The 24,675-nt window shown below is 32.6% G+C and overlaps 7 protein-coding genes across 7 annotated transcripts; 3 read left to right on the forward strand and 4 right to left on the reverse strand.

The window, feature by feature from the left end:
• Positions 1 to 5,438: 5,438 nt before the first annotated feature.
• Positions 5,439 to 6,372, forward strand: LOC128952037 (DNA-binding protein inhibitor ID-2-like). Its single transcript, XM_054297360.1, has one exon. The coding sequence runs from the start codon at positions 5,693 to 5,695 to the stop codon at positions 6,080 to 6,082; it is 390 nt and encodes a 129-aa protein (XP_054153335.1). The 5' UTR covers positions 5,439 to 5,692; the 3' UTR covers positions 6,083 to 6,372.
• Positions 6,373 to 6,622: 250 nt separating this feature from the next.
• Positions 6,623 to 11,061, reverse strand: LOC128966307 (probable ATP-dependent DNA helicase HFM1). Its single transcript, XM_054313154.1, has 4 exons — positions 10,503 to 11,061; positions 8,379 to 10,450; positions 7,334 to 7,870; positions 6,623 to 7,204 (listed from the first exon to the last, which is right to left on the reverse strand). The coding sequence occupies exons 1-4, from the start codon at positions 10,810 to 10,812 to the stop codon at positions 6,623 to 6,625; spliced, it is 3,501 nt and encodes a 1,166-aa protein (XP_054169129.1). The 5' UTR covers positions 10,813 to 11,061.
• Positions 11,062 to 11,779: 718 nt separating this feature from the next.
• On the forward strand, positions 11,780 to 15,233 carry LOC128952681 (valine--tRNA ligase-like). The gene is made up of 2 exons (XM_054298111.1): positions 11,780 to 14,809; positions 14,869 to 15,233. Exons 1-2 carry the CDS (start codon positions 11,948 to 11,950, stop codon positions 15,199 to 15,201), a joined length of 3,195 nt encoding a protein of 1,064 aa, XP_054154086.1. The 5' UTR covers positions 11,780 to 11,947; the 3' UTR covers positions 15,202 to 15,233.
• A 44-nt stretch (positions 15,234 to 15,277) lies between these two features.
• On the reverse strand, positions 15,278 to 17,798 carry LOC128966308 (mitochondrial enolase superfamily member 1-like). The gene is made up of 10 exons (XM_054313155.1): positions 17,656 to 17,798; positions 17,480 to 17,585; positions 17,143 to 17,413; positions 17,002 to 17,072; positions 16,892 to 16,934; positions 16,751 to 16,832; positions 16,090 to 16,127; positions 15,837 to 16,014; positions 15,605 to 15,776; positions 15,278 to 15,546 (listed from the first exon to the last, which is right to left on the reverse strand). The coding sequence occupies exons 1-10, from the start codon at positions 17,728 to 17,730 to the stop codon at positions 15,278 to 15,280; spliced, it is 1,305 nt and encodes a 434-aa protein (XP_054169130.1). The 5' UTR covers positions 17,731 to 17,798.
• Positions 17,799 to 17,870: 72 nt separating this feature from the next.
• On the reverse strand, positions 17,871 to 19,607 carry LOC128952759 (acidic fibroblast growth factor intracellular-binding protein-like). Its single transcript, XM_054298199.1, has 5 exons — positions 19,509 to 19,607; positions 19,195 to 19,287; positions 18,397 to 19,133; positions 18,125 to 18,312; positions 17,871 to 18,021 (listed from the first exon to the last, which is right to left on the reverse strand). Exons 2-5 carry the CDS (start codon positions 19,280 to 19,282, stop codon positions 17,946 to 17,948), a joined length of 1,089 nt encoding a protein of 362 aa, XP_054154174.1. The 5' UTR covers positions 19,283 to 19,287; positions 19,509 to 19,607; the 3' UTR covers positions 17,871 to 17,945.
• Positions 19,608 to 19,787: 180 nt separating this feature from the next.
• LOC128951840 (myb-like protein X) lies at positions 19,788 to 22,482 on the forward strand. The gene is made up of 4 exons (XM_054297122.1): positions 19,788 to 20,411; positions 20,488 to 21,109; positions 21,176 to 21,294; positions 21,358 to 22,482. The coding sequence occupies exons 1-4, from the start codon at positions 20,040 to 20,042 to the stop codon at positions 22,447 to 22,449; spliced, it is 2,205 nt and encodes a 734-aa protein (XP_054153097.1). The 5' UTR covers positions 19,788 to 20,039; the 3' UTR covers positions 22,450 to 22,482.
• Positions 22,483 to 22,642: 160 nt separating this feature from the next.
• Positions 22,643 to 24,329, reverse strand: LOC128952733 (protein MEMO1-like). The gene is made up of 7 exons (XM_054298171.1): positions 23,936 to 24,329; positions 23,793 to 23,877; positions 23,665 to 23,733; positions 23,491 to 23,603; positions 23,099 to 23,424; positions 22,937 to 23,041; positions 22,643 to 22,862 (listed from the first exon to the last, which is right to left on the reverse strand). The coding sequence occupies exons 1-7, from the start codon at positions 23,994 to 23,996 to the stop codon at positions 22,725 to 22,727; spliced, it is 897 nt and encodes a 298-aa protein (XP_054154146.1). The 5' UTR covers positions 23,997 to 24,329; the 3' UTR covers positions 22,643 to 22,724.
• Positions 24,330 to 24,675: the final 346 nt, after the last annotated feature.

The following is a 24,675-nucleotide window of genomic DNA, read 5'->3' on the forward strand; positions in this document are numbered from 1 at the left end:
GAGAGAGAGAGAGAGAGAGAGAGAGAGAAAGAGAGAGAGTAAATGTTGTATTGTATGAGTGAGGCATTCGTTAAGAGTTTTTACAGTGAGTTTGTGTGCAGGTGTGTAGTGTACTGTGTTATGTGTGCTCTGTATAGGCATAGGCACTGTCAGGCATACGAAGCAAAAAATTATATTATTATTATATAAGCGATAAAGCATTTGGATTACAGGCAACACAGCTCTCACGGGAATCTGTAGTCTAAATGAGAGGCAAAACTGCTTTCATAACATACAGATGTGTCGACTGAGGAAATACTGATCACTGGATCACATCTGTAACACAACACAACACAACACACTATTTATATATACTTTCTGTGTGTTTGCTATAAGAATGACTTAACAGTTACTTCTGTACTTCAGAAGTCTTGAAATCATTTGATCAGATGGTCTCAAATGGTCTCAAAATGTTTAAAACCATTAAAGCGTTGAACAAATCATTTTAAATACCATTGAATTTGCAATCATTGCGAAACATGACTTCATTTATCGATCGCTAAATAATGTGTAATAAATATTAGATAATAACCACAATAAAGAATTTTTGATAACAATAGGAGTGCTGAGTGAGTGAGTGAGAGAGAGAGAGAGAGAGAGAGAGAGAATATATATTAAAATTTTTATACAACGAATGAATGATAGAATAAATTATTTTTGGATACAATTTTGATATTCATATGTGGTTTAAGTCATACGTGACATGAAGTGTATATATAAATGTTTTTATAGCATAATATAGTTTATAATATCTGTTAGTAATAGTAGTGTAGCACAGGTTTGGTGTGCAGGTGTGCAGTCATATCGTCATATCATTAGATGATTGGATGCACTCGTGTTATGTTATGCTTCGATAGTACGGCTTATCAATTAAATTAATGACTGCACCGCTCTTTATAGTCACCAATTTATAGCACATAACATATAAATGCTGTTGCTTCTGGCAGCACATGTACTATACTGTATACAGTATATGGAAAGTAAAGTACAGTTTTATCTGCAACGACAGGTGCGCAACCAAACGCTTTAATCCTAAATATTAATAATAATTTGTTTTAGTTTTTTGGTGTATATATCTGTGAAAAGCTCTTGAACTGTACTGAACTCATGCCAAACAACTATTGCTAATAACAAACATAGAAAATAAACTAACATTTGTTAAAACATTTGAATGTCTCTAAAATCAAATACACGACACAAGACATCACTGAATGAATGAGTCGTCAGTCTAAGTATCATATAGTCTATGGTTTGATAATTGTTGTATTTTTCATATCGTTTGCAATAATAGTTAGGCAATGATAGCATTGGTTGGCTTAATAGGGAGAAGTCAATAGAAAGCACTGGTATTATAGTAATGTTGGGCTAACTATTTGTATGAGGAGTTAGTGATAGAGTAGTACAGTGTATCTCAAAGTAAAGTAATGCAGGCATTGATGAGCATTACTCGGGAGAGTTGAAAGACGTGCCTTTGGCTCACACATTGATATACAGAGTGATTCTAAATAATGAAGTGAATCAAGTGCTACATCCCTGTGCTGTAGTCCATAGCAACGGTAGCTATTTATGATGTGCTACATCTCTCCTCTTTAAATATTCCTAATGCTTGACTGTCTTTTCCTTTAGGCTCATCTGTCCTGTCGACTGCCGCATCCCTATCCATACTCTATGACTGACTGTCTGTCCATTTTCTAAAAGCGCTTTCAATTCAAAATACATTATATCTCGGATGAGATCATTATTATTGCCATCATTTTCTGTCTACGCTATGGTATATCCCTATTGAAAATGAATCCTATTTTTATTCCCCACTCTATTCAATGTTTTATTAGATTTTTATAAAAGCCATACAATCTATAAGTGATATATTTTTATATACTTTTTACTGACTCTTATTTTCATCTAATCAATGTTATAGTAAAGACAATTGTCGACTAAATATAATCTAAAAGTAAATATTAGCTCTAAATATTGGTTTTTATTTTATTTTCCGGTATTTCAATACATTAAATCCAGAGTTCAATATACAGTTCAACTTATATCTAAAAATATTATTTAATAATGAATTATCTTTAAATTAATTTTGAATCTATAATATCCAGGTATTAATTTAAATAAATTTATTTTAAATGCTATATAAATATTTGTAATTTCATTATATTAGCAATTTCTTTATATTATTTAATTAGATTTATTAAACATTCAAAAAAATTATTAATATCGATAAGTAAAGCATTTCTGTTGTTGGAATTTATTAATAAAATAACAAAACGGATTTCATAGCAATGCGTTTATTAAACTTTTATAACACAGCATATCATAAAACTTATCAATAAAAAGTATCAAAAGTCATGATGTATTGTATTTAACACAAAATTACTGAATAAATGCATTTGTTCTCAAAAAGTATTGAAAATACAATACAAAGGGCGGCAAAAATTTTTTAGTTTCTTCAGCCCCAACCGATCCAATGAATTTCAATTCAATATATCGTATAATAAATGAAAAACTCAGTTAATATGAAAAATATGTAGTTTTGCATCAGTGCAGTGATTCAAACATAACATTTGTTACAATTTATGTATTCATTATAATCTAATGCATGAATTTGATACAAGTATTTAATTTAATTACTCTCTCTCTCTCTCTCTCTCTCTCTCTCACACACACACACACACACACACACATATATATACATAAACACACACACACACACACATCAGTCACTCATTTACTTTCCTCGTATATTACTTTCACATACAAAATATATACATTAATCGGCAGATAAAATAAATCAATATTTTGTGATCAAATTCCAGTCCATATACATGTGTGCGGACTTCATATGCATCATATGTTGGTTGGTGTGTATGTGTGAGTGAGTGAGTGAGTCCCGGCACCCGCAGCTGTACGTTAGGACTGCTTTTAATAATAGCATAGAAAAAGCAAACATTAATACTGTGGTAATGAAAGCACTTTTACAACTAAAATGTTTGATATATTCGATGGCTTTAAGTATATTAATGTAGCGATTGATGGGAACGTGTCTGCTCTCTATTCCCACGACTACATCACTAACTATACACTACTATCTCTGGTCAGGCATTGCATGCGTACATCTCAGGCCTACAAGAGTGACAATACGGAGCTTTTCATCGACAGACAAGTCGCGTGTCTTTTGCAGAGGATTTCCATTGAAAAAATTGCATTTAATATAAAGTTGACTGTATTTTACACACCGGACACCAAATGCCGGCGCACGTGGCCTATGATGTGACTCATTCACCAATAGTTTTGCTATTGTTTCACAAATTGTTACTCTAATAGTCATAATAATGTAATCAAATATACAGTCAGTTCAATGTCCACACCAGTAATGCACTCACAACTGACAACTTGTCAGTTGATTCACTCATTGAATGCATTTTTAATATAAAAAGCATGAAATTTATATTATGTTGAAATAGAAATTTTTTATAAAAAACTTAAAATTTATTTTAATTGACACCTCCCACTCCTTTCATAAATAACTTTAATACAGTTTTATTTGATAATTTATATAAATTTATTTATGCGCTTTTTTTAGTAACCAGTTGTTTGATAATAAGAGGTAAGGAGTGGTCGCACCGGTGATCACTCGGGTAACACATATTTGGAACCAATTCTCAGGGGGTATTCTCAGGATTTTTCACTGAGAGAGAGTGAGAGAGAGACCATGTTTTGCATATGTGTTGTGAGTATGTGTCGGTTGCTTATGAAGAGCGAGCATCTGAACAGTACAGTACAGAGCCATCAGTGATCCGTACCGTACGTACAGATGGACAGATGGTTGAGACAGATGCGACTCCGACTGAGAGTAGCAAACATTTACTGATGAGAACAGACTTTTATCAAAATTATTTCCATAAGTAATATTCCGATATTAGTCCGGTATTTGTATTAATCAACTTAAGAGTTGGCCTCAAATCGCAATCATTGCTAATGCATTGAATTTTAGTTCAGATTGTCTTTTCATTGCCTAAAGTATTGCCGATATTTTGGCCATACATTCAAATGATAAGCACATCATTCAGCACAATGAGGTCGCACATGGGTTTACCACCACATTATGCCATATATGGGTCTTCATCTGACTCAGTCAAAGATAATTATGTTTGATATGTTATACAAAAAAGTAACTTATATGATAACATGTGCATAACGTGTGTACATATTTTCTAAATTAATATTAAATATACATATATTGTATATATTTTCTCATAAATTTGACAAACATTTTCAAATATATTTGTTTAATTTCAAGAAATATTACCACACTTTGACTCTTGACATCAACCGTTACAGACATTTAACATACAGTAAGTTATATACAGAAAATAGTCGTCAATCTGGTGACGGTTTTGCCCTCAGCTCTCAAGTGTGAAGTTATACAACTGTTTTAAATAACATGCATAACATGTAATGCAATGTAAATCTTAAAATCTAAAAAAATTGCTGAAGAGTTAACATAATTTTCTATATAATCAATTGTCAATCAATTTCACAAAATCTTTAAATAATTTATTTCTTATATCTGTATTTAAATACAATGCTAATTGAATAATGACTTTACAAAAATAATTAATATAACTGAAAATGAATTTTTAGTATAAGTTTGATTATCACTGTCTATAATGAGTTAATAAAAAAATATAATTTGAAAATATTTTGTTACTTATGAGGGTTTGATAGAAAAAAGGGATACATTTGCTATACTTAAAGATATATTCAACGCTGTATGCAATGCATTGGCATTTGTCTCATGAGATTTGATAGCAAATGACTAAAGCTGTGATCAATTTGACGGAAACTTAATAAAAGTGTACATAACTTATGAGATCTCTTATAGACAGAGAACAGAGACATTATGAGTATAACATTAGTATCTCTTATAAACATAACTAACATATCCTTAAAGTTATTATAAGTTAGGCTCGGATTTTGGTGATTGCAATAAAAGGCACACTAAAGGCATATACACTACTCTTATAGTCTTCAGTAAACGTTTGCGATAAGTGAGAGGACAGGCATCTCATGTGCTGAGATTGGAGCTGAAGTTGAATGCAGGTGTGAGGAGTGAGGATAGAAGTTGTGAGAAGATTTCTTGTCTCCAGAAAGTCTGGAGCACACCTGTTCTCAGACGGCTCAGGCAGTGTTGAGGCAATGTTGAGGCACAGGTGCAGTGCAGACATTGTGGGGACTTCTCAGCGATTCTTAACCAGTTTTGCTATAAGACTGTTAAGACCAATACTACTCAATATAACACTGTTATCATTGCCTGAGCTCTTGGTCTAACCATTGGCTGCGTCGCCAACCAAAAGCTATGGTTCCCTCCCAGTGCTCAGCGATGGGTATATAAGCACTGGTGTTGTGCGCAGTGAATGGCATTTGAGTCTCGGAGTCAATGATTAGTTCAGAAATGGTTGTTCACTATTGACAACAACTATCATAGCATTCAGTGAAGTGATGTTTGCATTTCTAAAGTGAACCCAAAAATCTGTGTCAAACCAATCAATACTTAATTCGTGGCCACAGTTTGTCTTAAGAAACACTTCCAGCACTGGAATACAATATTTCAATATTTACATCAACTACTTAAGAAAGTGTCACAAAAATGACGAAAATTAACCAAAAAGAGTCGCCAGTTAAAGACGATTCATCTAACTCTTCATGCAATGAGTCTAATGGTATGCCACCAGCGAAGAGTTTAACGACAAACAAAGTCAAGAAGTCAACCAATAATCACAACAGAATGGATACCAATGTATCTACAGATGAAATGCAGTTATTATTAGCCAAACTGAAAGAATTGGTTCCAAATATTCCTCGCAATAAAAAACTGTCTAAACTGGAGATAATTCAGTACGTCATCGACTATATCTTTGACCTACAACTGGCACTCGACACACATCCACCAACGTGTCAGACATCCAATAGTTCAAGTCCTTCCTCTTCAGCCCTCCAATCGCTTCGGCAACCGTTGGCAGAGATGTGGTCGTCATAAGAAAATAATGATTTGATGAGACCATTGATGAAGGAATGGGTGGTCTACTGACTGTTATAACAGTGCAGATGGAGTACAGTACCAGATTGACGTGCATATGGATGGCAAACACATATGGATCGGCATTTGGTTACGACTGCGTTGCCTAATCATCGCAAATCACATCCCAATCCCATATACCCATCGGCTATGAGTCATAGCTGTTGTCATTTTGATTACATTTCATTTGTTTTATCGATCCATACATTGCTCTCAATTGCATCCAATCTCAACCTTTACTAACCATTAGTCTTCAGTTAAAATCATTTTTTTGTAATTTATATATAAATATATATTAAATGTAATTTTTATTTGTAATAATTATTTAAATACATATAAATGTTTTATTATTAGATATTATATTAAATAACTTGTATTTATTATATTATTTGTTTTGTGAATAATAAGAGATATACTTAAAATATGAATTAATGTCTATTAAGTTATTAATTTAAATATTATATAAGTATTGATACCAGTATTGGTAATAATTTAATGAAATTACTTGTGAGGGTCGTTAAAAAATGACTTTCCCTCCAAATGAATGGTCGGCATAAACAGTGACCACTGAGACATAGAGAAAGGTAAGTCTTTAATAGTATTAGACTGTGAATACTGATGACTGGTTTCCTGTTTTATTGTGCTATCAATCAATTGATTAGTAGTTTGACTGTCAAATCTTTGGAAGTCTTCACTACAAGTAAACAATTGTTCGCATTTAGTATCAAATTCTAAGTCTGCACTGAAATCAGTTTCGTCTGTTGGCTCTGACTTAACGTTAAGGTAAGTATCGAAACTGATATCAGGTATGTCTTCATCAGTGAAGTCTTCATTAAAATCATCAGTGAAGTCGTCATTAAAATCATCAGTAATGTCTGGAATGACTAATTTATTTTGTTGTGAATTATTGTTAAAATAATGACTTTGTGTGCAATCAGTTGATTCAGATTTCATGTGAGTCTTGTGCAGTGAAGTCTTATCCATTTTGATGACCCAATCATCTAAACTACTGTTAGTTTGTTTGAGTCTTTTCACTTGATTTTCATGTTTTTCGTCTACATTTTGTTTCTTAATTTTTTTGACCTATTTTTCAATATTAAAACGATTAGAGTTTTGAGAAAAACTATATTAAAGCTACTATTAAATTGATTGGACTTTAAGGCAAACACTAACTGTGCAATAATAGTGAGGAAATAGCCATTAAAGCAATACCTGTTTGTTAGTGCTATCATAGCTTGAAGTCAATCCTTTTTTACAACAGCTGTGACCACAACTACTCTTATCGGCGCATTTGTGTTGACAGCCCTCAGCGCTCTCACTGTTGTCCCTCGATTCCCACGATGTGTCTGAGAAAGCTTTCGAACGGTTTGGATCAGCTGTCGAACGGTAAGCATCTGCCGGTGCGAGTCTTAGCGTACACTCGACATCGAGACCCACAAATGAATCACTAATGAGGTGAACCCTCACATGTTTGGTTCGATCGCATAGAAAAACATCAATATTTTTTGTCTCATAAGAACCATTGTTTTTGATCAGTTGTGAATCAAATAGTTTGTAACAATAAAGCAATTGATTGTCATCATCACAAACAATGAGATAACAGCAGTGATTTTGTACCAAAACTGATCTTTCAAATAGGTTTTCCAAGTTTTCCAGTTTAACACTTATTTTGATTAATGTTTTATCTCTTTTGCTTTTGTTTTTGATAATCTCTTCAATAGTCACTGAATAATATGGTAAATGTCTTATCTAATAATCAATGAGTAGATATAAAAATATAATTAATAAACACAAAATTCAAAAGTATTAAAGGATTGCTATAATGTACATAATTGTACACTAGTTTTATAAATAAATTTATCTATAATTGCTATGATTGATATTATAATGTACTTAATATAACATTCTTAATATTTATTCAATAAAACTTAATTATATTAGAAAATATTTTCAAAAAATTATATAACATTTGCTTACATCAGTCAATGTATTTATATAACTGATATAACAAAATAACTAATTTAATAACTAGTGTATCCTTAAGTGATGACACATATTGTACTACACATCAAATTAAGATATTTCTAACATTTGACTCCAAATACTTTTGATTAAGTATATAAAGTTTTTAAAATTTAAAAATAAATAAATAAATAAAATATACTGTACTATTATATACATGCAAATATAAGTATCTAATTATTGAAAATGTTAAAACTGATAATTTTCATATGAAATAAATGCAATAAATGATAACCTCATCAATTAATAGTCGACCAAAGGGTGCATTTCTTTTAAGACAAAATTCAATATCTCTTGGATCAGCATTTTTAATATCATTAAAACTTTTGTATCCCTTATTAACCAATGCTTTAGACATTTTGGGACCAATTCTGTTCAATTGTATGGTCACTTGTGGCGAATCGTGCCATAGCTTTGCTTTAATACATTTATTAAGTATTATAGCGTTTAGCACAGTCTTTGAGTTGATTGCATTGATTTTATCTTTTGTATTAAAATACATGACTTCAGCCAAACATTTAGTGAGTCGTTGACCGGTTCTCATAATTTGAGTCAATTCCTGGTTTAAAGTGGCGTCCGGTATAGTTAAAGCACCAAACGATGCCTGTATTAAGCAATTGATTTTCATGTCTGCTGTCTTTATTTTACCATTAAATGGGTATCTAATGGTCGGCTGTTTTTGACTTTTATTCAATTCATTAAGAATAGTCTTCTCATTAACTCTAAGCTGTACTTCATGTTTCAATTCATTGCATCTGCAGATGACTTCGAGTGTCTGTCTGAGTGTAAATTCTTGAGTCACTATATTACAGAACTCAATCATAGTATGCAATGAAACAGAGTATTTGGCCATAATTTTGCCTAAAGGTGTGGGTGAGACGTATGTTAGGCCAGTGTCAGCTGCAATCATATTAGCATCCTTTAGTCCAGTCAGCTCTTTAGCGCACCAGTTGTGCACCATTTGTAAACATTGATCAATTGTCGACATCTGACTGGTATTACCATAATAAATAGGGTTTTGCATAACTCGGATGTATAGAAACGTCGATTGAATCCAATTGATGGCAATATCAAGAGAGGTAACCGTTTTTAAAGCAATCTCAGCGTTCAGGTGTTCCACTAAATTTCGATGCAAACAACTTTCAATTACTTGCGTCCCATTTAATAGTCTTTCATATTTAAATCGAGACTCTTCTTTGGTCATAATGACAGCGAATGCGTTCTTATCAAACTGTGGTCTTCCGGCTCGACCTATCATTTGAAGAATTTGTGTCTCAGGATATTCTTGACAACCATTTTGTGTGTATTGAACAGTATTTTTGATTACAACCAAATGTGCCGGTAGATTAACACCCATAGCCAATGTTGTAGTCGATATGAGCACCGGTATCAGACCATCAATAAACAAACTTTCTATGAGTGATCTGTCAGCTCTTTCAAGACCCGAATGATGAAAGGCAACACCTTTTTGTGTACACATCTTGAGCTCCAAATTTTTTAAAGTATTAATTTTCATTAATAAAGTATTTCTTTGAGTGAATGAATTGAATACATTAATAGATGACTTGCATAGTGTCTGTGCTGTCATAAGGACTGCCTTTCGGGTCGAGCAGAATATAAGAGTCGGCTTAGATTCACAATAGGTCCTAATAATTGAATCCAATTTATATGATAATTGAATGTCAAATCTGAACTCAGACCATGACTTTTGGAAGTGATATCCGATCACTATTTTCTGGAGTCGTACAGGTCTTTGTGCATCTGAAAGGTTATATCCGATAGAATTGTTTGGATCCAACCAATGAGATATATCATCGACATTAGGTGCTGTGGCAGACGCCGCCACAAATCGAAGTTCGCAATCAGAGTTGGTATTCATATCAATTGAACGCAATGTCTTCATTCGACTAATAACTGCTTCAATGGTAGCGCCTCTGGTTTCGTCACAAATACAGTGTATTTCATCGATAAGCATCAATTGAATGGAACGGATCAGTGATGTATTTTCGTGGTTTCTGATCATATAATCCCATTTTTCAGGTGTCGTCACCACAATATTGACACTTTTCAATAGTTCATAATCTTTTATATCACTATCACCAGTCAATTGGAGACAATTGATACCAAATGAATCAAATGACTGCTTTAACTCTCTATACTTTTCGTCAACGAGTTTCTTCAGTGGCGCCATATATACAACTTTAAGCAAATCCAATGGACAATCATTTTTATCCAAAGACATTAATTGTCGAATAATTGCCATTTCAAAGACCGCTGTCTTTCCGGATCCAGTCGGTGAACAAATGGCTTAAAAATATATAAATAATTATTAAAAATAAAATAATAATTGTTTTCTTACCGATTGATTTGTTAGTGAAAAGTATGTCATCGAAGACTTTCGATTGAATTACATTAAACACTGGAAATCTTTGGTCAAAAATGGGCCGATATTTTGGCGGTAATTCCGAGACGCGGCGTAATAGCGTACCGTCGGTCGAGTACTGGTCGGTAATGTCATTGTTATTGTCGGCGACCATTGAGCGCACCAATTGATTGCTGGCGTTCGGGTCGATATCAGTTCGGGTTTGCGCTCTGACCACCCATTGAGACAAAGTATGGTTTTGGTGATCATTTCGGACATTATTTAAGTCAAACCGAAACTCATTCATCTCTTAAACGTTTAGTTTGACCACTGATTGGTTGGACAAGTGGTCAACAAATCAATGTCCACTTAAATGACGACTAATTCAAAGTACAAACTAAACACTCATTCAATTAAATGTCTATTTGTTTGAAGTATTTTCGGTCAATAAATATGTCTTTCAATCCATTTATTTGTCATTTATTTTCATTAATTGTTTTAATATTTAATTTTCCGAAAACCTATGACTTTATTGTAAAGATTATAAACTTTAGAACTTTTTGTTGAAAATTCGAATAAAACTCGTATTCAATGAGTGTTTAAACCAAACATTGACTGACATCTGTTGTGTAAACACTATATAACTTATAATACATTATATTATGTAATGTATTGTAAACTAAAGTATTACTGTATTTGAATGCAATGAACAATCAATTAACTTATAATACATTTTGAGTCTATTATTATGAAACACATATAATATCATTAAATTTTATTATTCAATACATCTATAGATTAAACTCACAATCATTACAATCGACTAATTATTTAATTGTTTTTTACAATTATTATTGTAACGATTGACACAATCATTGTTACCCCCCTTTTCATCCCTTACTGGCTATTGTCGTATAAAATGTTTAAAAAGTTTTGAGCAAATATTTTTAATTTTCTAAAATTAAATAAATAATTTTATGTATTAGCATGGTCAATTGTACATTTTGTATATACAATAGATTTTTAAATAGATTTTTATTGTATTATTCTACTATTTATTAATGATAATACATTTAGATTGTTGTATAATGTAAATGTCCTAGGTTATATAATTATTTATGATTTATAATCTAAATTTTAGATATTAATAAAATTTTATAGATTATATGATAATCTGTTTTGTTGTATAATATAGACTATTGCCGTACATTCGGTCACTCTATTGATACGATAGTCGTATGATATAAGCAGTGAATGCAATACTAAACGTGTATTTCATTATTTAAATGAATGAATGATTGCATCAATCAATGAGTTGAGCACTCATTCACATCAATAGTAAAGGCATTGAATACACGTTTGCAGTCAACGAGTAGTCAATCAATCAATCGCTTGATTTTCAATACATTTACCACACATTTGACAACATATTGCTTGACATTATGACCAACGAGTCGGACAATCAACAAAATAGTGGACAATCGGTGTCCGCCGATAACGGACCGCCGAAATCGGAGAAAGAATTGAAAAAAGAAGCGCTAAAGAAGGCTAAACTCGAAAAGTTTGCCGAAAAACAACAGAAATTGAAAGAAAAAGCTGTCAAAGAAGCAAAAAACAAGAATGAAACCAAAGACAACAAAAGTGATAACAAAAAGGATAAAAAAGACAAAACTATTATCACATACGATAGAGTTATCAAACCGGGAGAGAAAAAGGATGTAACATCTGATCCGATGCCTGATTCATATTCACCCAAATATGTTGAGGCCGTTTGGTATGAGTGGTGGGAAAAGCAAGGCTTCTTTAGTCCCGAATATAACAATGACATCACAAAACCTAACCCGAAGGGACACTTTGTTATGGTTATACCGCCGCCTAACGTGACCGGTGTTTTACATTTAGGTCACGCACTCACCAATGCTATACAAGATTCAGTGACCCGATGGAACCGTATGAAAGGCAGGACAACCTTATGGAACCCGGGCTGTGATCACGCGGGCATTTCCACACAAATTGTGGTCGAAAAACAACTTTGGAGACAAAAGAAGATAACGAGACACGATTTGGGTCGCGACAAGTTTGTTGAAGAGGTATGGAAGTGGAAGAATGAAAAGGGAGACGCGATTTATAAACAATTGAAGTGTTTGGGAGTCTCTACTGACTGGAATCGAGCTGTCTTTACAATGGATCCTAAAATGTGTCGCGCGGTTATTGAAGCATTTGTCAGACTTCATGAACAGGGACTCATCTATCGGTTTAATCGATTGGTCAACTGGTCGTGCACTTTGCTGTCAGCTATTTCTGATATAGAAGTGGATAAATTTGAATTAACTGGCCGTACATTTTTAACTGTTCCCAATTATGACCAAAAAGTCGAGTTTGGAGTTTTGCATAAGTTTGCGTATAAAGTTGAGGAAAGCGATGATGAAATAGTTGTGGCCACCACTCGTATTGAGACAATGTTAGGCGATACGGCTGTTGCTGTCCATCCTAATGATTCCCGTTATAAACATCTTCACGGCAAATATGTTGTCCATCCTTTCCTTGAGCGCAGACTTCCAATTGTTTGCGATGAATTTGTGGACAAGGAGTTTGGAACGGGTGCCGTTAAAATTACTCCGGCTCACGATCCCAATGATTATGAAGTTGGAAAACGACATAACCTTCCATTTATTACTATAATAACGGATTCCGGATTAATATCTGACAATTGCGGACAATTTAGTGGACAAAAGAGATTTGATGCCCGAAAATCAGTGACCGAAGCCTTAAAACAAAAAGGATTATATCGTGAATGTGTGGACAATCCTATGGTTGTACCCATTTGTAATCGATCTAAGGATATAATTGAACCATTAATTAAATATCAATGGTATGTCAATTGTAAGGATATGGCTAAGAAAGCAGCAGATGCTGTGAGAAATGGAGAACTCAGGTTTATACCAGAATTGCACGAAAAGATTTGGTTTCATTGGTTGGACAACATTAGAGATTGGTGTATATCTCGTCAAAATTGGTGGGGACATAGAATTCCTGTTTATTTTGCTAAAGTTAAGGGTCAGACACCACAAGACATAAATGAATCGGAAGAGTATTGGATTAGTGGTCGAACTGAAGAAGAGGCTCTTGAAAAAGCATCGAAAAAGTTTAATGTGAAAACTGAAGACATTGAACTAATTCAAGACGAAGATGTATTGGACACATGGTTTTCTTCGGGATTGTTTCCATTTGCTATATTTGGTTGGCCGGAACAGACCCAAGATTTGGAACTATTCTTTCCGGGAACTCTGTTAGAGACGGGTTACGACATAATATTTTTTTGGGTCGCAAGAATGGCTATGTTGTCATTACAACTTATGGGTAAACTTCCATTCAAAGATGTTTATCTTCATACCATTATACGTGATGCTCACGGAAGGAAAATGTCCAAATCGTTGGGCAACGTTATAGACCCGATGCATGTCATCAATGGTATATCATTGGATGATCTTTACAAGACATTATATAACTCAAACTTAGACCCTTCTGAGATCGATAAGGCAAAAGCCGGTCAAAAGGTCGACTATCCCAATGGTATTCCCGAATGTGGTACCGATGCAATGCGATTTGCATTGTGCTCATACTTAACACCCGGGCGTGACATCAATTTGGATATAAAACGTGTTGAAGGTTACAGACATTTTTGTAATAAGCTCTGGAATGCCGTTAAGTTTACATTAATGACTTTGGGCTCTGATTTTATACCCAACTCTACAAATAAATTGACGGGAAATGAATCTAAAGTAGATCTTTGGATTTTGAGTGCTTTACATACGGCCACTGAAACGTGTAATAAAGGTTTCGAGACGTATGACTTTCCTCAATGTACTAACGCTTGCTATAGTTTCTGGTTATACCAATTGTGTGATGTATATCTCGAGTCTCTTAAACCAATTATTCAAAGCGGTAACGCCGTGGCTATTAATGCCGCAAAACAAACACTATATACTAGTGTAGACACAGGATTGCGGTTATTGCACCCATTTATGCCATTCATTACCGAAGAGTTATTCCAAAGATTGCCTCGAAGGACAAGTAATRAACCGCCAAGTATTTCAGTGACACCTTATCCAGAAGTGGACCAATTTATGTGGAAATACAACGAAAAGTTGGAAAATGACGTGACGTTTATGCAAAATATCATTCATAGCATACGATCCTTGAGATCGGAATACAACTTAGCGAAGACCAAAGTAAATCTCTATCTTAAGTTCGATGGCATCGATACTAAAGAAAGATTATTACCTTTTGTTGAGACAATTAAGGTATGGAATACAGAATTAATGTTATTATTTATTTTTAATTAACATTTAAATAACATTAGGTTTTAACCAATTCATTATCTGTTGATGTTGTGGACGAAAGTTCATCAGTTCCAGAGGGCTGTGCTATAGTTCCTGTTTCAGACAGCTGTGAGGCATACCTTATGCTAAAAGGTTTTATTGATGTTAACAAAGAAATAGAAAGATTGAAAGCAAAACAAGAGAAGATCAATGGACCACTAATTAGGTTGAGAGACACCACCGAAAAACCTGATTATGAAGACAAAGTTCCCGTTGAAGTTCGGATCGCAAACTCTGAAAAACTAAAACAATCGGAACTCGAATTGAATAAACTTTTGGAAGCGATTAAAGCCATTTCTTTTATTAAAGAATAATGATATAAAATTTTAAACAAAATATTTTATTTATATATTAACTTTTCTAAATTAAAATTAATTAAGTTTTAATATTTTATTGTTTTGATAACCAATAAGTTCCATTTGGGAACTCATAATAATCTTGAGATTCATACTTTAACTGACAGCCATAACCTGGATTTTGTGGTGCAATATATCTGCCCTTTTTAGCCATAGCTGGATATGTGAAGTGTTCATTCAAGTGATGTACGTATTCAGTCATACGGTTTTCCATTGAACCGCTAACAGCAACAAAGTCCCACATAGATAGGTGTTGAACGTATTCGCACAAACCCACACCTCCCGCATGTGGACATACCGGTACTTGAATTTAAATGATAAATTTTTATTTTAGGATAATTATATATTTCAATTAAATTACCTCCAAATTTATGAGCCATTAAAATGATGGCTAAAATTTCATTAACTCCTCCCAAACGACACGAATCTATTTGACAGAATTGAAAGCCATTTGATTGCAAAAACTGTTTAAATAACACCCGATTCTGACATTGCTCTCCAGTGGCTACTCCTATACCATATGGCTTAAGAGCCTTTAATTTGAAAATTATTTTAAACAGATTTATGATTACTATCTATGATATTTAACTGACCCGTGAAATAGTTGAATGACCCAACACATCATCGGGAGAGGTCGGCTCCTCTATCCATAAAAGCTTAAAATCTGTCAATTGTTTCATCCATTCAATGGCTTCATTGACATCCCATTTCTGGTTTGCGTCGACCATCAACTTGTTGTCCCAACCGATCTCTTCTCGAATTATTTGCAATCTTATTATATTATTAATGATAATATTATAATTGTTTGTCAAAATTGTTACTTTTATTTGTAAAAAAAAATCCAACCTTTTTCTGTCCTCTTCAATACTTGTGCCTACTTTTGCCTGATTTTATTTAGTGATAGTTATAAAAATAATATTAAAAATTAGTAAATACTGTATTAATTTTTATTGCTTAAAATGAAATTATTGTTTAGTTATAAATTAAATTACCGGTATTATAATCTAAATAATTGTTTAATACTTTTATTTATTTATAAGTACATTTGACATACAGTTATATGCACTGTATTAGTTTAAGTCCAATCTTTATAAAACATAATTTTTATTACAAGGCCAATGATATAAAAATTATTTAATAATTTGAATTAATTTTATAACCGATAATTATTTATTAATTGTTAAAAGTTAATACTGTAATATTATACTAGTATTACTAATATCAGCTTACAAATATGACTAAATTATTGATAAAATGTTTTTATTGATATTATTAATATGGTATTTGCTTTAATAAGATAAAGTTATTTTATATTGAATAAAAACATTTTAGCCCTGAGTCTAAATTATTATTAAGTTAATATACATATATACAGTATAATACAGTAAATAGTATAATAAAATTATATACTGTATTAATGTACTCTAAAGTATTACTAATCAGTTAATAGTAGTTGACTTAATCTAAAATAAATATTTATTTAATGTAATGACAAATTTAGACAAACCTTAAAAGCTGTGTAACCATCGGATAGATATTGTCGGCAAAGTTGTCTCCTTTTTTGTTCGTCATAACCAACCCAACCAACACTTTATTACATTTAATTAAAATATATATTAAATATTTTAAATATTTGTAATTATCTTACGCTGTGGTGTAAGCGGGAAAGCCTTTAGCTAACAGTTCTTTTTCTATAATAATAATAGTTTTCGTTTGATATTATGATATTTTTTTCAAATTTTAATAAATAATAAATACCTCTCTGTTCTTTAAATTGTCTATTTTTCTTTAAAATTTCCAGCGCTTCCTCTTTGGTAAGAGCATCGGTTCTATCATTAAAAAAATAAGTTTATAATTAACTAATAATTGATTAAAATGTCAAATATGTATAATCCTTACATATAACGAAAGTCAATACATGAAACCAACTTTTCGGGCTCCATATCAGTCAAAAGTTTCCAAAGAGGTTTTCCTTCAATTTTTGATCTTAAATCCCAAATAGCGTTAATTATAGCACCGGTAGCCATATGTAAAGCACCCTTTTCGGGTCCAATCCAACGAATCTGACTGTGACAGGTCAATGATTTCCAGAATTGGGCAAAATTATCAAAAATAACATCCAATTGTTGACCAATCACTAAGTGTTGCAGCGCTCGTACGGCCGCAACAACTATAATGTTTATTAGCATATATTGTATTTTATTTATCATAAAAATTAGTAAATATCAATACATACCGACTTYAGTACCCTTTCCTATAGTAAATGTCAATCCATGGCCTTCTATATTGCTTTTGTCAGTCTTTAGGATGACATAAGCACAAGAATAGTCAGGATCTGTATGCTATCAGACAAAACGTTTCGAATATATATTTTAAATATTTTTAGAAAATTAATTGAAAACTCATTAATACCATTGCATCAGATCCGTCACCACTTAAAGAAGTGGGAAATCGGATGTCTTTAACAATAAGAGATGTAATCGACATTTTAGTTCAAAAATTTATTTTATTTAATTAATTTATATGACAATAAATTTAGTGCTATTTATTAACAGAGATATAGCATATAAATGTGATTTTACTTAAATGTGTGAAAAGTGTCACTAAAGTATTTTTTAATAACTCCTTAAATATTGATTTTTACGCAAAATAAACATTTATTTAAAATAATCACAAATATAGATATGACTAGTCATTCATTATTAGCGATACATTTTCAATACACAACTGTTGAATGTATTCATAAATCTTTCCCAAACGCTTAGCAGCTCTTTATTACTGTGAGTAAAAAAAATGATAAAAATTACTAATACTTAAAAATTTATAGTTTAATAAAAAATAATAATTAAGATAAAAATATACAGTAAAGTAAATATTATACGTTTTGTAGGGTTCCATAAATTGTGGACTTTCTTTGTAGAGAACCATAAGAGCATTCATATCATTTGGTGTTAATTTAATACTCTTTGCCGGCTCTATGATCTTCTCGACGATGTCTAAGTATAGGTCTCGTATCTCTTTGCTGTGATTCAGACCATAAGCAATATTTATGACATTTCGCGATAAACTCTTTTAATTAAAAAATAATAATAATTATAACAATAAGTTACATATCTTTTGAGTTAACAAAAGATATCAAATTTGTTTAAATACTTTAAACATTGAGTCGATGTCCGCGAGCTTACGATCGGAGACTTTGTTTTTTAAGATTCTAATTACAAGTGTTTTGTGTTCATCAATGGCTTCTCGTTCTAAAAGAATACGCAATTCGCGCAAATTCTGAAGAAACTCGCGGTCGATATCCATCGATGTTTCCTCGTATTTGCAGTCCGGGTCAGTACACGACCAGTTGGTCATCATTTCGGTAGAACAGTGAAGAAAATCGGTAAACTGTAAATACTGTAGTTTTCGTTTGTTTGTCTCAAAGCGATTGTTGGCGATATAGACAACGGCTGCATATTTTTGTGCTAATTCTGTGGGCAAAAGAAAGTTGGTCTGAATGTTAAGCGACAGATTGCCGGACATGTCTTCAACTGTTTTATAGACTCTCTTAACGTTATCAAACTGTCGCCGACAACTCTTAATACCGACACCAGTCTTGTCGCTGACATCATCTAAATCCTTGCGATTACGTCCCGACAACTTTTTGCCTAAAATCTCGCGAATCACCTGATCGTCAAAATTATAATACTTTTCGATAAGTATTCGTTGAGTAGTTGGTGTCAACTGGAAAGTCCATTGTTCGGACAGTTGGGTTGGCACCGGCAGCAACTTCTCAATCAATTGGAAAGTCCGATACTGATCCAGAATATCGCTGATTATGAGATCTTCGTGAACAAAACCTAACACTGATTTTTCTTTCTGTCGCACCAAAAGTGCCGCTTCTTGTGCTAGAAATCATATCATCATTCAAACAGTCACTCAATTGTTCCGATAGACAACAATTAGTACCTGTATTGCCATCCAACCAGTATTGGTATATATCGGGATCAATGAGTGTATTGTTGCAGATGAAGACATCCACTTCAGTGAACATCATTTTCACTAATAGTATTCAAAGTCATAATATTATTAAACTCTACGTTATTTTTGTTATTTATTTCAAACTATAGAGTGATCAACATTTTTATAACATAATAACAATTTAATCATAAATTAATTAAAATTTATTAACAATTAATAAATTGCAAAAATTATAAATAATTATAATTACTATTTATATCTTTTGCTATGATTTATATATTAATGTTGTATTATATAATTACCTGATTGTATCAAATATGGTATAAACCTGTGTTTATGGTCACACTATGCAAGTATTGGCTCACTTTTTGCTGTTACACACAATAACTACTGTTAGGAATATTACTAACAAATAAAATTATAGAAAACATATACGAAGTTCATATTACAATATATAAAGCGATAGGAGGCGGGGCTTATAAGGATTCACAAGTATCACACATATTAAGTGAATTTGTGTGTAAATGTTTTACATAATCTATGTGTTTAATGTATATATATTGTGAATATCTAGTATTGTATGTAAACATTATTACAGAACATCAATAACTATGAAAGCAATGCAACTGTTATTTCAATTGTTTATACGTTAGAGTCTTAAGCCGTCACTCGAGACCAACCATTGATTGTAATTATATTTGACTTTAATTGTAATAATTATCGCAATTATAATGTAAAGAGTGTCGGACTTTGTTATCATTATTATTGAATAAATAATTGGTTTTAGTATTATATGACAAATCCTAGTGACAATTGATCCAATTGATCCCGAAATGGAGAACAGTATCCCTTACCGCCCGAATCCCAACAGTATATACAGTCATCCGTCAAATGCCAGTCCCTATCAAAGTTCATCTCAAAATGCAAATGCCATGCGATCTGATCCCAATCCTAATGCCAACAATCCATACGCCAAACCCAATCCAAATGCAAACTCAAACCCGACTTCAAATCCAAATTATAATTCAAACAAAAGTCAATCGTCATATCAGAGACCACAGCCGCCAACCGGTAATCCGAACGCCGGTTACGGTCGCGATGTCGATGAAGATGGTATGACTCAGAAGGAAAGGGAGGAAAAGTTGTTTCAGGAGAAGTTGACAATTGTTTTCCATGGAATCAACACTATTGACGATCTGATCACTGTATGTATTGATTAATCATTGATTAATTTTATTGATGTATTTAATGATTAAATTTTGATGTTTGGTTGCGAATCAGCTCAAAGAACAGTACTCACAAAAGGCTACACAATTGCAATCAATTCTCGACAAGTCTGCCATAAGAGAAGGTGAGATCTTAAGAAATAAGAACCGTAACCGCGATAGTTATAAAGACCCGGCACTTGTCGAGTGTCGCCGATTACAAGATGACATCAAACGTCGATTAGACGAAGTGTATAAAATGAATGTCGAAATCGACAAAAGGATTCGTCAATACAATAAAATAGTGAGGAATCAGTTGGACACCGGAGACAATGCAAATAATGCCGGACTATCACAACCCAGCAATTATGAAGCACTGCTTATTCAAAATTCAAACATTACTTCATCTATTAATGATGACGAACAAGACGAAGAAGAGGATGAATTTGAATACGAAAACTCTTTATTCGAGTACTTCGATCCGGGATCTCATTGGTGTAGAGATTGTGATAAAATGGTGCCCAAAATTCAAGACTATTTTGAACACTTGCACTCTAAGGATCATTGGAAGTTAGCGCCAAATGAATTGAAATTGTGGAGAAAACAATCAAAGAAACCATCGATTGCTGAAATCATTTCCGGACATAACGCTAATAAATATGGAAAAGTTGAAGAAAAAACTAAATCAGCGCTAAAAGGTTGCATTAATACATGATTTTGTTTAATGTTTTTGATAATTATTTTGAATTAATTTATTTGAATAGGCGCTCAGTTTTTAATACCAATTAAGGGATTTTATTGTCCAATTTGTAGCTTATATATGGCTGAAAATAGTGTGGCTGAAGAACATCTAAAGTCAGCAAAACATAACCGATTATATAAAGTAATTACATTTGACTGCAATTATTTAGTTTGAAATAATTATTATTAATAATTATTTTTCTAGAGATTTACACTTTATAATCAAGACTATGAACACAAATGGAGTACAGATAAGGGAAAGGCATTGGGAAGACATCAACAGTCAGAACGAAAACGACAAAAGGAAGAGGAAGAGAAACAAATTGTTTTACAGAAGAAGAAGGAAGAAATGAGGATTAAAGAAGAAAAAGAAGCCAAAAAAAAGAAGAGAGAAGAAGATAAAGAACGAGAAGAGCGCGAACGGGGACGTGAAGAGCGAGAGAAAGAAAGACATAAGTTTAACAAGTCTTTAACCAGCAATTCTTCAGACAGATTCAGACTAAAGGACGTGACAACGGATCTCAAAAGTTCTAAAGACAGTAAGAGTTGGTCTAAAGAAAAAGATAAACACAAGGAAAGGAGTCGAGAAAGAGAACGTGAGAAGAATAAAAAGCGAATTTATTCGTCATCTGATGATTCTTCGCCATCATCTTCACACCAGAGAAAGAAAAGAACATACTTTGGTGATCCTTATGAAGATCCTAAACTTAAACTGAAGACATTTGTACATTTGACGCGATTGAATAGAAAGACGGCTAAAAGATTTTATTGCGATCAACTCATTAAACTCATTGATAGACCAAAAGATTTTAAACTTGAAGTCAAAGCTCCCAACTCTCCCATTAAATTAGAGATCGATGTGAATAATGACGAAGAAGTTGACAGTAAAAATCTGAAGGGAGTTGTCGATGATATTCTTAAGGGTTTAGATGATGACAAAGATGTTAAAGAATCAATTGACATAAAATCAGTTATTAAATCTGATGATTCACACAAAGATGTGAATAAAGAAGAATCTAATGATAATTCAAAAGATAGTCTGAAAGTTGTGGAGTTAGCTCAAGATATTAAAGAAAATAATGCTAACGAAGATAATGTTGACAATAAAGATAAAAACAAAGAGGAAGACAACAATACCGTTGATAATAAACTTAGCGGTAATCTGAGCACCGGCTCTGATAAACAATTAGTCATTGAAACAAATGTCCAAAAGGATGAAATTATGAAAGAAAATGAATCAAATGATGATAATGTAAACAAAGAAGAAAAGGTAATTCCAGACATTGAGAGTCCATAAATTCATTATAATTATTATATAATGTATTCATACCGTAAATACAATATTTTTCATTTTATTGTAGTTTTCATTTGACATTTCAGACAAAATAAATTAGTTTTTAATATTTTATTGATTTTTAAAAAGCAGTTTTCTCTAAATTATTATCCATTAAATACAAATATTGGGAAATTAATCAAAATAGAAGAAATACACAAACTTTGTTAAATGTCTATTAAATTATAGGCACAATTGATAATTAAGTGCTCATATATTGATTGTTATCATATCATATATCAGTCCATTTTAAGACTGGCGGCCGCATAGCTTACTGAAGAGTCGCCCATATATAAGCATTTACTCGATTGGGAGTACTTTAAGAACTTGAGTGCAGCGTTATGTTCATTGCCTGAGTTGCCCAACTCATGGACGGCCTAATCAGATAAATAATGTTTTAATGCAATAATTATTAGTACAGTACTGTATGTTATATAATAGTATGTCTAACATTGAGAAGCACTCCAATTGGATGTCTTCCACATATAGTGTTTCCGTATTTCTTTAAATAAGAGCTAAATCCTGAAGGAATGAGTTTCTCAATTGCATTCATTCCCTATTAAAACAAAGTTATATATTAAAAGAAATTTAAAAAAAGTTATGCCTATCTTACAATTTCATCCAATTTTTGAATTGATTGGTAGATATCTCCGGCACTCTTATCGTAATATTGATAACCAAAACGGTTACCCCAATGACAGAAGTCGGATGAGATGACAAAGACATTGTCAATATCAGCCAAGTATTTGCTTAACAATTTGCCATAAAGAACCTCCTTTTCGGTGGTCAATGAGCCCACAAGGATGGGAACAATAGTAAATGATTGTCCCTCCATAACTCGGGCCACATATGGTAAATGCATTTCAATGCTGTGTTCGTCTTCATCTGTGTGAAGAGTCATCTCTTCAAACATCTGTGTTTCGTACAGTTCGCTGTAAACTGTTTTCACCAAACATTAAATAAATCAAAAATTTATTTAAAAATTGATTAACAATCGCGACATACTTTTTTGGTCTATATTTAGATCATATAAAGGAGTCTTGTAAACCTTGGCCGGAGAGAGGGCGCATCCGCCCAGCCGTATGTGATGAGCCGGACCTAAGATAAACACTCGTTTCCTGTAATTAAAAACCAATCAATTAATTATTGGATAAATGATAAATCTATTTAATTATATACGTTGTTTGCGGTGATATTTCTTTGTAAGCATAGGCAGCACAGGCGCCACAATAATGATAGCCCGCATGACTGGTCATTCAAAAGAAATAAAATTAGTTTTCTATGAAATCTAAGTCAAGTCAACATACGGTGCAATTATAGCCCGCGCGGGTCCGTGAGTTGACGATCCAGCGGTGGTCAACCAGGTTTCCAATTGATTTCGTAACTCTTTAGCTATTTTTTATAAACAATCAAATTATACTCAAGATATGACATAAAACTAAATGATTACCTGATCCTGAATACCAATTGTTGGCGTGAGAGGCCCGACGGACAACCATTTCAGATGACATTGTTGTTGAAAAACAGAAGTAAAGGAGCAATCAATCAATTGCTTTGATAACCAAATTGTCACCAAAAAAAACGATTTCAATGGATATCTGCGGAACTCGTCGGAGACAGTCTTGTGGACAGATGTGACCAATCGATGTCTCGACGATTCATATATGATATCAGTGTATATGTTGTCAGTCAATGAGTCACTCAATACTAATAACTCATTCAATATATGATCCAAAAGTCGACACAAAAACAGCTTTTCGTTTATTAAATCTAAGAAACAGTAGTCACACGTTATGGACGTCCACTTTATTTGACACAAATTGGTTTCAGTTGACGTCAAATATATCCACAAAATATTTATAGAGTTTTATAGGAATAAAACATTTGAAAAATTTATTTTTAAAATAATATATAATCACAACTTTCTAATCAATTTCTATTTATTATACAATTTATATATAAATTTTAATTACTATTTAATTGTACAAACATTGGACGTCCATTAAGTATATAACCCTATATGTAGGCCACACACACACACACACAATAAGACACACAAAGCATAGCAAACGCCTCACTCAATGTGTCAGTCAATAACATTACCCCTAATTGTCAGCCAATCAGAGACAAGTGTTGTATAATAAGAGCCAAACTGTCATTTAAATTACATAAATGTTGTAAAAGTAATGT

The sequence above is a fragment of the Oppia nitens genome, unplaced genomic scaffold (assembly GCF_028296485.1).
Source record: "Oppia nitens isolate AA-2021 unplaced genomic scaffold, nextdenovo-longstitch-racon4-pilon3 scaffold1_pilon_pilon_pilon, whole genome shotgun sequence".
Classification (NCBI taxonomy): domain Eukaryota; kingdom Metazoa; phylum Arthropoda; class Arachnida; order Sarcoptiformes; family Oppiidae; genus Oppia; species Oppia nitens.

Coding starts and splice junctions, on each gene's coding strand:
- LOC128952759 (XM_054298199.1), bottom strand. CDS start 19,282: ATGATGTTCACTGAAGTGGATGTCTTCATCTGCAACAATACACTCATT. Junction 18,313..18,396: donor ACATCGACTCAATGTTTAAA/GTATTTAAACAA, acceptor TTTAATTAAAAG/AGTTTATCGCGAAATGTCAT. Junction 18,022..18,124: donor TTTATGGAACCCTACAAAAC/GTATAATATTTA, acceptor TTTTACTCACAG/TAATAAAGAGCTGCTAAGCG.
- LOC128952037 (XM_054297360.1), top strand. CDS start 5,693: ATGACGAAAATTAACCAAAAAGAGTCGCCAGTTAAAGACGATTCATCT.
- LOC128966307 (XM_054313154.1), bottom strand. CDS start 10,812: ATGAATGAGTTTCGGTTTGACTTAAATAATGTCCGAAATGATCACCAA. Junction 7,871..8,378: donor GTCGACTATTAATTGATGAG/GTTATCATTTAT, acceptor ATTGATTATTAG/ATAAGACATTTACCATATTA. Junction 7,205..7,333: donor ATGATAGCACTAACAAACAG/GTATTGCTTTAA, acceptor ATTGAAAAATAG/GTCAAAAAAATTAAGAAACA.
- LOC128952733 (XM_054298171.1), bottom strand. CDS start 23,996: ATGTCATCTGAAATGGTTGTCCGTCGGGCCTCTCACGCCAACAATTGG. Junction 23,734..23,792: donor GCGCGGGCTATAATTGCACC/GTATGTTGACTT, acceptor TTGAATGACCAG/TCATGCGGGCTATCATTATT. Junction 22,863..22,936: donor CAATTGGAGTGCTTCTCAAT/GTTAGACATACT, acceptor TTATCTGATTAG/GCCGTCCATGAGTTGGGCAA.
- LOC128951840 (XM_054297122.1), top strand. CDS start 20,040: ATGGAGAACAGTATCCCTTACCGCCCGAATCCCAACAGTATATACAGT. Junction 20,412..20,487: donor CTATTGACGATCTGATCACT/GTATGTATTGAT, acceptor GTTGCGAATCAG/CTCAAAGAACAGTACTCACA. Junction 21,295..21,357: donor AACATAACCGATTATATAAA/GTAATTACATTT, acceptor TTATTTTTCTAG/AGATTTACACTTTATAATCA.